Source organism: Pleuronectes platessa, chromosome 6, assembly GCF_947347685.1.
Source record: "Pleuronectes platessa chromosome 6, fPlePla1.1, whole genome shotgun sequence".
Taxonomy (NCBI): domain Eukaryota; kingdom Metazoa; phylum Chordata; class Actinopteri; order Pleuronectiformes; family Pleuronectidae; genus Pleuronectes; species Pleuronectes platessa.
Window position 1 is genome coordinate 22,413,385 of NC_070631.1, and position 15,279 is coordinate 22,428,663.

The 15,279-nt window shown below is 43.1% G+C and overlaps 1 protein-coding gene across 1 annotated transcript in view; it reads left to right on the forward strand.

The window, feature by feature from the left end:
- Positions 1 to 331: 331 nt before the first annotated feature.
- hdac7a (histone deacetylase 7a) overlaps positions 332 to 15,279 on the forward strand; it is a 57,626-nt gene continuing 42,678 nt past the window's right edge. The window contains exon 1 of the mRNA XM_053424567.1: positions 332 to 532. Coding sequence (XP_053280542.1) covers positions 514 to 532 — 19 coding nt within the window. The 5' untranslated portion in view covers positions 332 to 513. The remainder of the gene's footprint in view (positions 533 to 15,279) is intronic.

The following is a 15,279-nucleotide window of genomic DNA, read 5'->3' on the forward strand; positions in this document are numbered from 1 at the left end:
CACACACACGCACAGACACACACACACACACACACACACTGACACACACACTGACACACAATTCTCTCTGCTCTCCCTTCCTCCTCTTGGCACATGGGAGAAAACACTAGAAGTCAGTGATATGGCAAACCAACTGTGTATGTGTGTGCGTGTGTATGTGTGTGTGTGTGTGTGTGTGTGTGTGTGTGTGTGTGTGTGTGTGAGAGAGAGGGAGAGAGAGTACCCCAGTCAGATCTTAGGGGTTAATATCTCTCTCTCTCTCTCTCTCTCTCTCTCTCTCTCTCTCTCTACCTCGGCCTCTCCCTCCCTCCCTCCCCCCCCTCCCTCTGTTGCCTTTTGTTGCGGCCCCTCACTTTCTCAACAGTTGGACAGAGGGAACTGATACTGTGCCTGTGCCTGTGTGTTTGTGTGTGTGTGTGTGTGTGCAGTCTGGGTGTCGTCCTCATCGCCCTCGATCTCTCTCTGGACAGGACTGTATGTGAACATGACTGACAGGACCCTCTAACATGCTGGATGTTCACACCACAGACTGGTAAGGCGGCTCTCTGCTTGGGAAAAGTTGTCCTGCTTGGGGTGTGTGAGAATGCCACTCTGTGTGTGTGTGTGTGTGTGTGTGTGTGTGTGTGTGTGCGTGTGCGTGTGTGTGTGTGTGTTTGTGAAGTCAGCAATGCAACAGGTTAGTTGTCAGTGTGGCTTTTGTCATGTGAGCTCACGTGTCATGTTTTCAGGATGTGGAAACGTGTAAAGATGTGATCCGCTTCAGGGAGAAGGGCTCCTTGTCCCATTTTGCGGCCGTCCTCCTGTGCCTCCGCTCCCCCGTTCCACTTCTCCTCCTCATCCCCCCTCTCTCTCCCTCTCCGCCTGGTCAGAGTCTCTCAAGTTACCGGCTTCCTCCTGTTGTTATGAGCCCTGTGGTTTCTCCCAGTGCTCCGAGGGCGCTCCCACGCTCTCCCAAAGAGAAAGAAAGGAAGGAAAACAGCGATAACCATTTCAGAGCCACAAAAGAAGTGGGAGACACATGCTTGGGTTTTTTGCCCCACATCTCCTCCCGGCATCTACACGCACGCCTTTGTCCCTTTAACACTGAGCCACTCAGACAAATGTGTCCCCCCTTCTGCACGTCTGGTTGCCGACACTTTTGTGTTGTTTTCTGGACAAAGCATTTCTCTCTCAAGGTGGTGGGGCGGCTAAGTTGGTGAGAAAATTGGAAACAGAGCCACCCACAGTGGAAGTGAGTCAGCCCAGCATTTAGTGGAGTGTTGACTTTGGAAATGTCAGGGATTTGGGGGGTGTCGGCGGTGGTGGGGACAGATGAAGTTGTCAGAAACGAACGGGGGGGGGGGGGGGGGGGGGGACAGTGAGTGACAATTTGTTCGTGTTTTCTGCCGAGGGTCCATGAAAGGAAACCCTGCAAAGTGGCAGCTGAGTTGCAGAGCTGACATTAAAGCAGAGAAGAAGAGATTGACGTTGGGGAAAGGATGAGGAGAGGTAGAAGCCAGCGGCTGTTTATAAAGGGAGGGAGCGGCTTGTGTCCATCTGGGACAAACCCAAGTGCTGAGAGCTTCTCCACCCTGATCCCAAACATCTCTCTCCTTCCTCTCCTTCTGTCTTTCTCGTCGTCTTTCTGGTGCTCCTTCACAAGCCGCCTGCAAATTGCATCCAACCTGTTGCCTTTGTTCGTATTCACAGACGCATGCTACATACTTTGATTTTATTTCTATCCTCATTTTTTTACTGTGTATTCTTCTCCTGACAACCTTTGTTTGTCTGACTCTTTCCTCTTCTCTCTGGGCCCACGACTCCCCCTGTATCTGCCACAATGCCACACAACACAGGTTTTTGATCTGTGTGGCCTTCAACCGTTTGCTGCACGCTTTCTGTACAAATAGTCTCACTTCAGCTGCTAGTCTGAACTCTTGCAGCTAAGTGATGGTGCTGTCATACATTGGGAGGATGCAGCCTCAGGGTGATTTGTATCCTGGTCTGTTGGGAGAATGGAAGAGGAAACTGTAGGCAGTGGTGGAGGAAGTATTCAAACATTTTATTTATGTGCAAATAAATTACAAAAATGTACCATAAGAGTAAAGTATCAAATTCACTTTTCTACTTGAGTAAAAGTAATTCAGTGCTTGCTTTTAAAAATACTTTAATTATAAAAAACAGAAGAACATGTGTTTCTTTATAACCAGTGATGCTGCTGCTATAGGAGGCGGGGTCTAATGTGACCTGCCTGCTCTGATTGGATCAACGAATTCTACTCTCTCTCGATATTGATTACTTTTTAAAACATTTAACACAATGTGAACGTGTAACACAAAGTATTGTAGAAAGCCAGTGGAGTAGAAAGAACAGATATTTGCTGATTTATGTAGTGGAGCAAATGTGAATCTAAAAAATAGATCTTGTATACTTGCAGTTCAGTGGCTGATATTAACAAGCAGGCAGTCACCAAATGGTATTGTAATATTCTAGAGGAGAGATGAAAACCAATGGATTAAACAAGCAAAAGAGCCGAGGACACATAATAAATTATTCTTAAATTAGATGCACTATGCTGTGCTACAAGCTGCTAACTCTTCCTTTTCATCATTATCATTTCACTTAATAATTTATTTATATCTGAAAAATCTTTTTTCGGCCAGAACTCCAAAAATACATGAATACAAATGAGACACAAAGCCTCATCGGCCTCTTTAACTGTCTCATTTGTTTTCTAGCCTGTCTGGCCACCCTCCTTCTCCTCCTCCTCCTCCTCCTCTTCCTCTTCCCTCGTTCCCTGCCTTCCTCCCTCTGCGCTGCCTGTGTGTTCAGCGATAAGGGGACAGCGACGGTAGCACTTCCTTTTCACCACAGGAAGCAGGAAGTGTTGATTTCCACTGAAGCCGATCAGGGCAAACTCTGCATTCGGCCTCTTAGGGATTCCTTTTTTATGCAACCAGCACACACAGATACATGGCTACAGACCTGCATGTGTGTGTGTGTGTGTGTGTGCGCATGTGTGTGTGTGCGTGTGTGTGTGTGTGTGTGTCCTGTGTCTGCATACAATGACCCCACTATACATGTGCTACCTGGTGCTTTTCATGGGAAACCACCTGGGAAGTCGTCCACTCCGTGTTTCTTTGACCTCAGGGTTGGCTCACAGGTCAGAGGACGATTGGCTAATTTCTCCTCTAATCACAGCAAATGTTTTCTCATCGTCCACTTTGACCGCACCGACAGGGGTGGCGCTGTTGAGCCTAAAAAAACACAAACAACCATTCATCAGCTAATGGATTCCAGTGTTGCTGTGGGATGGGAGGGTTCATGAGAGAAAAACAGAGGCCGGAGTCAAAAAAAGAAAAGAGCCATCCTTCTTCTTCTAGTCCAGAGTTTATTATAATGATGTTGCTGGTTTATTTCTGTGGTTTTCACATTAGCACTGCCGGAGGTGTGACGTCATCAAAACATCTTTTATAAATTAGCTGTAATCATATCTTTATGTCATGGCCGAAGCACAGCAAGAGTACAGAGACAATTACACTTCCATTCAGGAAAATGTGGAAAAGACCGTGTGCTCCAAGATATATGAGATTCTACTATCGCGTTTGACACGTGGTGAGAAAAACAAGTTCAGTTTTGATAGATGTGTCATTGCACATCCAATAACTGAAAAGTTTTCCACAGATCAAAGAAGAACAAACATTAATCTAAACACACTTTAAGTCCTGTCTTTCTAATGTTGGTGGGTTTAGCAAAAAGAAAATAATCACAAACCCTGAATGTATGTTACAAGGATGAAAGCTGTGTGTTAAAACTTAAGTCAAATATTCTCAGATCTTGAAATCATCTCCCCTCTATTCACTGGTTACCAGAGAAAGAGCAGATCTGTACAGAAATTAAACTGACTTCCCCAAGTCCACTGACCTGAAATGTATTTAAAAAATGTATTTCTTGTTTTTAAATATCTGGTTGGATTTGCAACACTTTATTCTTCAGACCGTGTGACCATTTATATCGCTGTTCATGCTCAGTGGTCCGTAATCAAATTAAAGTGGTCAAATATTTTTTATTTTATTTTGTAGCTCTTGAATTTAGTTCATAGAAAAGTGTGAAAACAACTAAACGGCATCAATATTTTACCTTTTGGTTTTCCAGTGACGACCAAATGTCCCATAAGAATAAATTGTGTTGGTTAAGTATGTTTATGAAGAAGGCTGGAAGTGTTGAGTGGGAGCAGACAGAGGTGCAGAGAGAAAAAAGGAAGGAGAGAAAATTCAAGTGACACCTGTGAGTGTGATGGAGGAGTTTGGACGGAGGGAAAGCGAAGTGGCCAGACTACAACTTAGATGTTACACGGGGAGATTTGGGGCGAAAGATGTGAGCCTAAACTCCGAGTGGGTCAGAGGTCAAGAGGGGTGAGGAGGTCAGACCGAGCCCAGCAACTCTACTTAGAACAGGATATCCTGCGAGGAAAAGCCATCTGTCTCTCTTTCTCCTCCTCGCTGCGTCTCTTAAATCCCCACAGAGGGCACGGCGGAGAGCAGAGGTGTAACCTTTCACTGAAAACACCAGAGAAAACACGAGTTCCTGATAGAGAAGCCTCACCCCATAAATCGTCGGTAACGGAGATAGGCTGCAGTCATGCACATCTCAAACGGAGAGTGAGGGGCATCCGAGTCTGTGATGAGCTGGAGGTCGGCTTTTTGTCACAAAGTTCACCTCACTGTGACATATCTTGTGAACATTATGAAAAAATGCACCTTCTATTTTAATTACATTCCAGCTGCAAATTGACATCAGCCCACTGAGGCCTGGAAAAACACTGTCATCCAGCTGTGGACTCGAAAAATCATATCATCTCCTGTGTGAGATGTTCAACACTCGACTGCAATTAGTGTCCTCCCTTAAAGTTTTAAATGTAGTGTAAGCTCTTTTCCTCGGCTGCCTGTCCTGCTGGAAGTGTCTTTGAGCAAGGCACTGTAGCCCCGTCTGCTCGAGGCTGATGTAGTGTGTGTTAGATGTGTTTGTGTGCTTTGTGGGGCATTGAAGGACAAAACAACCCTCTCTGTCAAATCATGAAACAAAGATGCAAGAAACTCCAAGAAAATAGTCTTGTAGTATTATCAAGGCAGAGGACAGGCGTATAGTGTAAAACTACCTGACTTTGGTTTAGTTCATGTGACAGCCAACGTCTTTGTCTCACTGTGGTACATGAGGCAAGACGCTCAAGTTTTTTTTTCCAAGCCCTCAACACTGTTCGTTAGATCAACTGGATGTTTTCTCAAGTGCAAAATACTTGAACTTTTATTTGAAAAATGTCCTCATCTCCTCACATAGATGTTGACATTGTGACTGATTAAACTGATTAAACAAAGAAAGATCATATTTTTGATTTGCTTGATTTGTTTGCCAGTAATGGGCCAATCATAGGAGGGTGATTTAAATCTTCATTCAAATAAGGTTTTAATTTGATCGTTACAGTTTAGTTAATCTGCTTTTTGACAAAAATGAATTTGCTGTAGGAACCTGTGACTGTATTCACAAGGCTTGTTGGTGAACAGCTGTTGGGGAACAAGTCACCAACTCAACAGTCAGTCAGAGCAGGGTCGCGGTCACACATACGTGAATGCGAAGCGAATGCAGCAGATCAGACGTGAAGCCATGCCTCGGCCAGAGGGAGCACATGTTTCATCCTCCTCTTCGCTCGCACGGATTGGAAGTGAACGAGAGGTGACACATTCTGATATGTGACTGTGCACAACTCTCACTGCTTCTCTCCTTTTTTCCTATCTACTGCTTTGTCGTACCCCCCCCTGTTGGATGTGACAAGAAAATGACAAAGAAGTTCTATAATCAGTCCAACAACCAAACTTATTATAAAATGAAGGTAATTCAAATTATTACTGGTTTTCAGCCTGATCCCCTGGTTGGACTTTGACCTCCCATACTTACCATCGTTGGCTTTTTCACATCCTGCCTGGTCGTCTGAGGACATGGTTCTCTGCCCATTAAAGTCTCAGCTCTCAGCATTCACTTTAGTGATTACTGTGTTGTTGTACCTAAGAAACTAAACGTCATTAATCAGAATTATCCTTTAAGCAGCTGACCTGAAGTAGCTCAGGTTGACACTGCCACAGGGAAACACAAAAAGTCCCAGACAACAGGCTTTGCTTATTTAACACACGCTGCAATTACATCTGTTTAAAAATCTGATGACAGGTTACTGAAGCCAGTCCAGTAAACATGCGACTTGTGAGTCCGTGTGATTTTGTTTACACACCCTGCTTCACGTGTAATTGGGAATCCTGAAGGTAAACAAAGGGACACAGGTTGCCACCATGGTTTGGACCAAAGGCTTCATCATTACCACTGAGTTTCAGTTTGAAAACGGCATTTTCAAAATACAACAATTCTAGTTATAATCCCATAAGAATCAGCGAATGGTTGCGTCGTGGCCAAAAAGACCCAATGAGCAACAGTTTATAAGTGTCTGTTTTAGGGGCTCTAAATCTCTAAAGTAGTTGGGAGGCCAGGAGAATCTGTCTGAGGATTTATTCATTTTCAAATGAAAACATAGTGATGTGGATGTAGCCAAAGCTCGAAGTCCGAAGTTGGGACAGCATCTGAAAAATGTGCAGACATATGCAGCCTGATGAAGATCCATGGTTAAAGCAGATCAGGGTTTGTTTGACTTCTTCGGACACGAGCGTTACTTTCTCTCCGTCTACAATATTCTCAATGAACGTCCGACTTCCCTCATCAGCTCCACATGTCTGGTAAACAAACTCCAGCCCACTAATGTTTCCCTCTTGTGAGAAGCTTTATGTTTCCCCTCTTGCAACAGTTTAGCCAAAATAGTCATTATCCCCTCCATGCACGCAATCATATACTCAGTCTCATATTCTCACATTGGAGCGGACTCTTAAGTGGGTGATATTTTCCGTATGGGAACTTCTTCTTTTTTTCCGACCAATGGTTCACGGTGACACAAGTGAGAGACAGAGAGAGACGGAGAATGAGAGTGAACGCTTGAAAGCGAGAGATGGGGTACGGGTGTGGAGCTATTTTTGGCCCGTCTGGGTGTTTCTACTAACACACACACACACACACGCATCTCAGGCTTGTTGTTGTTCAGAACGGTGGGTGTTAAAAAGGGTGAGTTTTGATTTGACTCTACGCTTTGAGGGTTCCTGTGTGCGTGGGTGCATTCTTATGTTTGTGCGGGTTTTTTTGCGTGTGTGCTGTTGATATTACTGGGATTTTCCTGTGGTTGCTATGGTTTCTCGTCGTGTTTTGAACAACTTGCCATTAACTCCAAACATCAGTACGGTGTTAAGGATCCTCAGCCCGTCATTACACACTCCGCCTGCGTCGTCGCTGGAACTGACCTCAGTTCACTTTCAACTGAGCCAGATCGAATGTCGTAAAGAGGCTGTAATTCATTCCGGTGCGACCATTATCTCCGGCTTTGCTGTGGTGGTCCTGCACCACACGTCCCAGTAATCCTCCGTCAGCTCATCAGTTTCTTGGCGTGAATGAAATGTGTTTGGACTTTTTTTATTTCTACGCGGGGAGTTTCCAATAAGATAATTCAATTTCATTTGAACATTTATATTGTATGACTCACTGGTATATGTGTATATTGCAGACCATTAATAATTGTTCTACGTGGCCTCGAAAAAAAAAAGAAGTCTTTATTCATAACCTCTCAACACTGGTTAGTGCTGAGTGCACACATGACACTGTTGCTCCGTTGTAGAAAATGTCCGTCAGCGGATCCATTGTGTTTCTGTGGACTGCACATGTCACCAAGGCCAGTGTTTCAGACGATCGCGGTGTCTTTGCTTTTCACACCTACACACACACACATCTACACACACTCACACACGCACACAAACACTGGAGACATTTTGAACATGCAACGTGTGCAGTTTGTAAGGGAATGAATGTCTTGTTTCCATTTGTGTTTGCTCAGTAACTTGCTATTTTATGGTCACAATGCGTCAGTAACACTGATTACCACCGTGACCTTTACCAGTCACAGCTTCTTTTAAACACACTGACATGTATCAGGGTTTTAATAAAAAAGCACAACTGATAAACACAACTGACACCAGAAAGAAAATCTTTTTAGAGCTTATTTCTGTGAGTCTCAGATCGTCGGACAAGGCAGCAATATAAACACAATTTATAGAAAAAATATGAATTTATATAGAAGCAATATATAATACAGATTTCAGAAATGGCCCATAAGATATTTTTAAATTGATCATTTGTGTTGGTTGTCTTTTTATGACAGACAAATTGTAAGAAATGTGATGCGTTCAATCCTCAAGTTATTGCAGATGTTATTGTTGCCACATAAATTATACATTTCTGGACCATAAATACCTGTTATGTGTTCAAGCAGATGCCAAAACAATAGACACTAGTGTTAACTGTGTTTGTAGTCACTGGGTTCTGTTTTTGTAGGTCAGCGCTGCAGCTACGACTTCAATGAGTTCATTCTCTGGAAGCCAAATGTGTAATTTTCTACAATCGCAGCATTCTGCTCACTCAGTTCTTTAAATACCCCCGTAGCCTCCACCTTATCTTGCATGAAGCAGCAGGAGAATCACACAGTTTGAGTGCCTACGTTCTGATGAGCAAGTCTATGTGTGTGCGTGTCTCATGACTATCAACTGACCGTCCACAAGACCGAGGCAGACTATTGAAAGAATCTGTCCAACATTTGAAAAAAAGTTCTGTAGGATGTTGCAGCTGTAAAATGTTCTGCTACTGAGATTGTTGGCGAGGAGACCTTTTCGAAAGGAAAAGTTTGAGTTTTAGTACCACGCCCTGAGACTCTCTCTCTCACACACACACACACCAGCACACATGAATAAAAGTACATAAACACACACACACGCACACGCTCGCGTGCATACATGAATATCCGCAAGCGCAAAAAATAAAAACACACAAATAGAGCACCCTCGCTTTTTCCTCCCAAATATTTTCCAGCCTTATTATTTTTATCCTCTTTGTTCTTATGTTTATTCAGCCAACTAAAGATAATAAGCCCTACCCCCCCCCCCCCTCCCCCCACACACACACCCATCTCCCCTCCTCATATTACTCTCTGCCTTCATCTTCATCTCACCCTGGAGTCCCCACTCCTCCTCCTCCTCCTACTTCTCCTTTCCTTCTTGGCTTTTCTTTTTTTCCCATCATCCTCCTCTGTTTCTCCCCCTCTCCTCCGCTCCTTCCTTTTTTCTTCTCATGCAGCATTCCTCACATTCCTGTTGGCTTCTTACAGGGAAGGACCCCACTGGCAGACCAAGGCCAAACATTATTACAGTGCTCTCAGCCTCTCTCTCCCTCTCTCCCTCTCTCCCTCCCGCTCTCTCTGTTTCTCTCATCCTTTCTCTTGTCTACTTGTCCTCTCTTCCTCTCTGTTTGACTCCTCATATTCTCTTCCCAACCTTCTTCTATATTCTTCCACAGCTAATTTATCTCTCTAGCCCCTTCCCTTCTTCTTTCACTCCCTCATTCCTTCTCTCTAAAACCTCTATCCCCGCTAATTCCTTTTCACAGATAGCGGCTGTATGCTTGCGCTTTAACTGTGTTAAGACAGCTTACTGAGACCGCTGTTTCATAATTAGTGGAAATAAGGGTCATACCCCGCTTTGTTACGTAAAAGAGGCTCATTCATGTTTATACAAGAGCATCGGCTGTGTTTTCTAACAACGCCATACTGTCCGCACATGGGAGATAAAGTATCAGACACACTAATGGAAAAGGCTCAGCGCTCAGCACACACACACACACTCAACCAGCCAGGCTGTGCTCTTCATGAAGTGACTGTATGTTCTGAGAATGCCTGTGTCTCCGAATGCATCATAAACTAACCTATAATAGGTTCAATATTTGGCTCAACAGACACATATGAAAGGAATATTGGGGCTCAGGCTCCACACCCAGCTGTGGTCCCTCGACACAAAAAAAAGACAAAATACAGACTCCTGCCTTGTGCGTTCTGATTGTGTCAATTTGCGCTCGTGAATTTTAACTGGTTTTGTTCTTCAGTCACTTCTTGTGTGGATTGTTGTGTTGCAGCAGGAGCACGTCTCTGCAGGTGGGAGGCGGTCATGTAGCACACGACCACATCCTGCTCTATAAAGTTCTGAAGAAAAAAATCTACATACAGTACCTCACACGGACTGTTTTTAACTTCAGACAAAACTTGACTTCTAGAGTTTGACTGGAAATAAAAAATAAAAAATCCATTTTGATTCAAACGTTTTCTGAATTGAAGCAGCATACGTGGAATGCATTGCCTATCTAACTTAAAACAGACCAAAACCTAAACTCAAGGAATTCTTAAAGGTTAATCGATCTTGCAGTCACATGAAGGGGCTTGGGGGAGGGTGGGTGTGTTTGTATGCATATAGACACCATATGTGCATATAGTGTATGCATGGATAGGTGGTTGTTTGTTGTGTGTGTGTATGTATCTATACGTGTAGTCAAGCAAGGCTATGGTACTGCTGCAGATCAAGAAAATGTTATATTACTAATAATGCTTAATTTTTGTTGATTTAGCCCTAATAGGGTTGAGCAGTGAAATGAGAATTCGTTACAAATACTGAGATGCATTGGATTATTGTGAGTTTCTTAGTAGTCATTAATATATAAATATTATATTATTAGCATTTTGCAGTTACTTACGATACGATATACTGTAGTTTTGTTTCCCCCCTATAGAAATGTAAATCTAAATACTTTTAGTTGTGGACACCACGTCGACGCTTATTGAAAAACGCATTAGGTTTTCGAAATTTGAAGATAGAAATAAACTGATGTAAGCCCTATCTCTGTTAAAGAAAGCTACTTTAAAATAACAGTTGTCTGTGGAGAAGACCAACTGACCAGACTGTGTGTGTGTGTGTGTGTGTGTGTGTGTGTGTGTGTGTGTGTGTGTCTGTGTGTCTGTATTCCACACTCCTGTGGGCGGTTGCTTGCTGCACTGCTTTTCTGTCACACTGTGGTTTTGTTATTTTCAGCTTGAAACCGGATGTGATTCAGACTGCATGGTAGATTGTGTAATTGAATGGACACACCACATACAACACACACTTACACACGTGCACAGACACTCTCACACACACTCACATATAATATTGCACACATACACGCAAGCACATGGATATGTAGTTCTTGACACCCACACACTGAGGGTTTCTGGGAAGGGTGCTGGGTTCCCCCCTGTTCTCAGAGGCACCCGAGGTTGAGCGAGCGGCCGCTGCAGGGCCGCCAGCCGAAGACAAACGTACGCTTCTAGGTTTCAGTATTGGTCTGAAACATCAGGTGTTGACCGAGCTGACGCTGAGAACAGAAAACATAAACTGGCTCGGTGGAAACAAAAAGGACCGTTAAAAAAAAGGGGAAAAACACTGAGAAGTGCCGGTGAAACTCACAAGAAATGTCAGTTTCTGCCTCAAATTGGAAAAAAGAATACAATGCAAATAGAGTTAATTTTAGAATTTTTTTGAAAATGGTTTATTGTGGGTAAAAATCTTAAATAATCGACATTTTTAGAAGGTTTTGTGTTGAAGTATAATAATAAAAAAATCGGAGAATTAAACTTATCAGAAAATGTTGGATTTATGAATAAACAGAGAACGGTGTAATTACTGACCACACTTCAGGGTAGGACATGTGACTGCAGGGATGGACGAGAAGCAAGTGGCTACAGACATGATTCTAGGAAACCTTTCGGACATGTGAAACTGACAGAATGATCCTGTGGTGCGTCACATATAACGTTTGCGCTTACACAGACAGGAAGCTTTGTTTCCTGCTTTTCTGACAACATGAAGAGCGTCAGATTTGTGCCTGCAAAGACAGAAAGTGGTAAAGAATAAAAAATATCATAAATGTAATCTTGAATAATAATAATCTGAAACATTCAAATCATTTTGTCTAACCTCCCAAACATTAAGAACAATGTCTATAATGATTCAACCTTCATTAACATTATGTTGGCGAAGGCTTCGTTAAACTTTTACCACATTTTACAACTAGGGTGACACTCTAGGGCGCCCACCTCCACCAAGGCCCAAACGTCCCCTGAAACTGAAAATCAAGCTGCATCGAATTCCATACCATCAGAGTTATCACCTCCCTAAATGTGGTTCTTTTTTAATCAAGACCCGTGAATTATTCACTGGGAAATTGGAGAATATTTGAAAGAAAGTATTTAAAAAATATCCTGGATCTGCAAAATTATTTTTTATGGGTTCTTTCTTTATCCATTTTGCAGCCCTCCACCAGGTTTCTGGTTCTGTTGGTAAAATCTTCTTACTTATTTTCAGACAGAGCTTTGTCAGTTTCTTTACTACTCTGCACATGTAATATACAGTTATGAACTCTTTATACATTTTATTAAATTGACTGTGTTTTCCACAATAATGAACTGGCAGCAACTGTCAAGTAAATGACAGTATAAACATTTACAGTAACTTCCTGATAAATGTGGCAGTAGTGATAAATCCACTGTAAAGTGTAATTGTGATAATGTAATTTGGAACTGTGAAAACACAACACTTAACATACCGCTCTAAATTAGATTAGATCTGGGTAAATAACTGCAGGATTAATAGGTTCTGTCACAAGCAGAGCTTCTCGTGATCAGTGTGCTCAGGGACTGTGCGCACACTGCACCATGGTTACAGATATCACAATGCTTTTCCATACAGTAGAATCCTCCACTGGGAGCTGGGAGCATCACCATCTGGTTTTCCACATTTAATCAAACGCTTTTCCAACCCTTGTTTTCCGTACACGACATGCCGGACACGCTCTGGTTCCTACAAACTGCAGGAGCTCTGGGCTGCTCCTGGGACGGCTGCTGCTCTCCTCTCTCTCACCAAAACATCCTCTGCTACATTTTAAACTGATCCGCTCATCAAAAGGCAGAAAAATGTGCTGCACAGACTATACTCAATACTACAGGAGAACATGGGTGTGTGTGGTTTCATAACAGACTTGGTTAGATTCTATCGTGATTTAATCTTTAATCCTACAGTACATGTGCAAAGCTGCAAAGTAAGTGCAGTTTTAATCTCATTACAGCTCCACATAGTTTAGGACATACAGTGAATTGTACAACCCTCACTGCACCTTACTACTGTATTATCCCACCTATCCCACCTATAGTGTATTCATATTTATATATTTATCTTGCTCATAGTGTATTCGTCATTCTTATATCATACCTTACCTCTTAATACTGTTCATATTCCATTTATATTTCTAACTGTACTTCCTATTTATTTACATATTCCACTATGCACAATACTCTGCACTTTTACTGCCTTTTTTTGCACTTCTGGTTAGATGCTAAACTGCATTTCGTTGTATATGTACTTGTACTGTGCAATGACAATAAAGTTGAATCTAATCTAATCTAATATATATATATCACTCTAATACTCTAATAATCTAATTCAGCTGTTCAATAATCATTTGTGACCAGTGCAATTTCAATATCATATATGTGCAATACTGCTTTACAGTTCCCTGTGTTTATATTGTATCTTTACATACGTATTATCTTGACTAAGTGTATAGGTCTCTATTCCCTTTATGCTGCTGTAACACGGTACATTTTCCCATAGTTGGAGTAGATTATGTTGTTGTGTCTTGACGTTTTGTGTCCTGTCTCTTTTCGTCCTATCGTATCATATCGTATTGTTCTGCTGTCATCTTGACGTAAGGTATCGTATCTTATTTAAACTGCACCAATGAGTAAAGCTTTCAACACAGTCTGCTCAGCGGTACAGAATGTCATTGTTGTTAGTTCCACTGTAGCTTCTCTGGATATTGTCCTTAGTGAGGGGCCTTTCGACAGACTTTCTCCTGCTGCTCCGAAGGATGTGAAAATGTTGTTTTTAAAGAGTCATTTCTCAGTTTTCCACTTTTCTCAGGTCTTCCGTTGTGGTCCTCAGTGAATGTGAGACTGTGAGTTTTTTCGTATTGTGAAACATAATTGAAAGTGTTTAACGGAATTGATTCCAAAAGTGACATCACATTTCAAAGTTCCTGGGAAATGACTGCTACACAAACTGTAACTCATCTTATTAGTCAACAGGGTGTGTAACAAGCATGGAGGTTATCTTTTCATCCCTGTCTGTCTGTTAGTTAGTCAGTTAAATGGTTTGGATCTACATGAAACTTGGTGGAATGATGCAGTATGGGTCGTGGAAAAACCCTATTCTTGTGGATAGAGGCTTTTTCCCCCCAACATACATGTATAATATTCAGCTATATCTGGACACTAGCACACTGGCAGAAAATCATGAAGTATGTTTTCTGTATTCTGTGTCCATGTTTGTAACTTTTAAAGATGCTCTATGGTTCACTGCAGAAACCTGAACCCACATCAAGATAATCTACGTTTCTTCAATACTATTGTTCTTTGATTGGCCATAAACTAGACAGTAGCTCACTCGTTCCATGGATGTGTCCTCCACCTGAGCACACAGGGCGGAACACTGATAACAAACTGTTTGTAGTTTTGAAAACATTTACATATGAAGGTTCTTTAATGTAGAATATCACCTCAAATATTCTGCAGAGTCCGGTGAGTAAAGGTACGAGAGAAGTCTGCAGCACTCAAGGGTTAAAAATGGAAACTTAACTGCTCCAGGTTTTCCTCTGAATAAGGGGAGCTAGGTGATCATGGCACCACCCGACCCGGTGCAGCAGCAGAACAGGGGAGATGGGGGATCATGGCACCACCCTGCCAGGTGCATCAGCTAAACAAGGGAGGTGGATGATCATGGCACCACCCGACCCGGTGCAGCAGCAGAACAGGGGAGGTGGGTGATCATGGCACCACCCGACCCGGTGCAGCAGCAGAACAGGGGAGATGGGGGATCATGGCACCACCCTGCCAGGTGCATCAGCTAAACAGGGGAGGTGGGTGATCATGGCACCACCCGACCCAGTGCAGCAGCAGCAAAAGGGACGTGGGTGATCATGGCACTACCCTGCCCGGTGCAGCAGCAGATCAGGGGAGGTGGGTGATCATGGCACCACCCTGCCCGGTGCAGCAGCAGTGGTGGTTTTAGGGACTTATTGACAGCAGGTGGTGCCACAGTGTAGTGAGCAGCCGATGGGAGAGAGAGGCAGGCGGAGCAGGAAAACAATAGTCCTGAAGGTCTATGCGAAGTCGAGGCTATTTTTGGTGGGGCCCGCCTCACCCGCTATTTCTGTCAGTAAGTGTGTGTGTGTGTGTGTGTGTGTGTTTGTGGG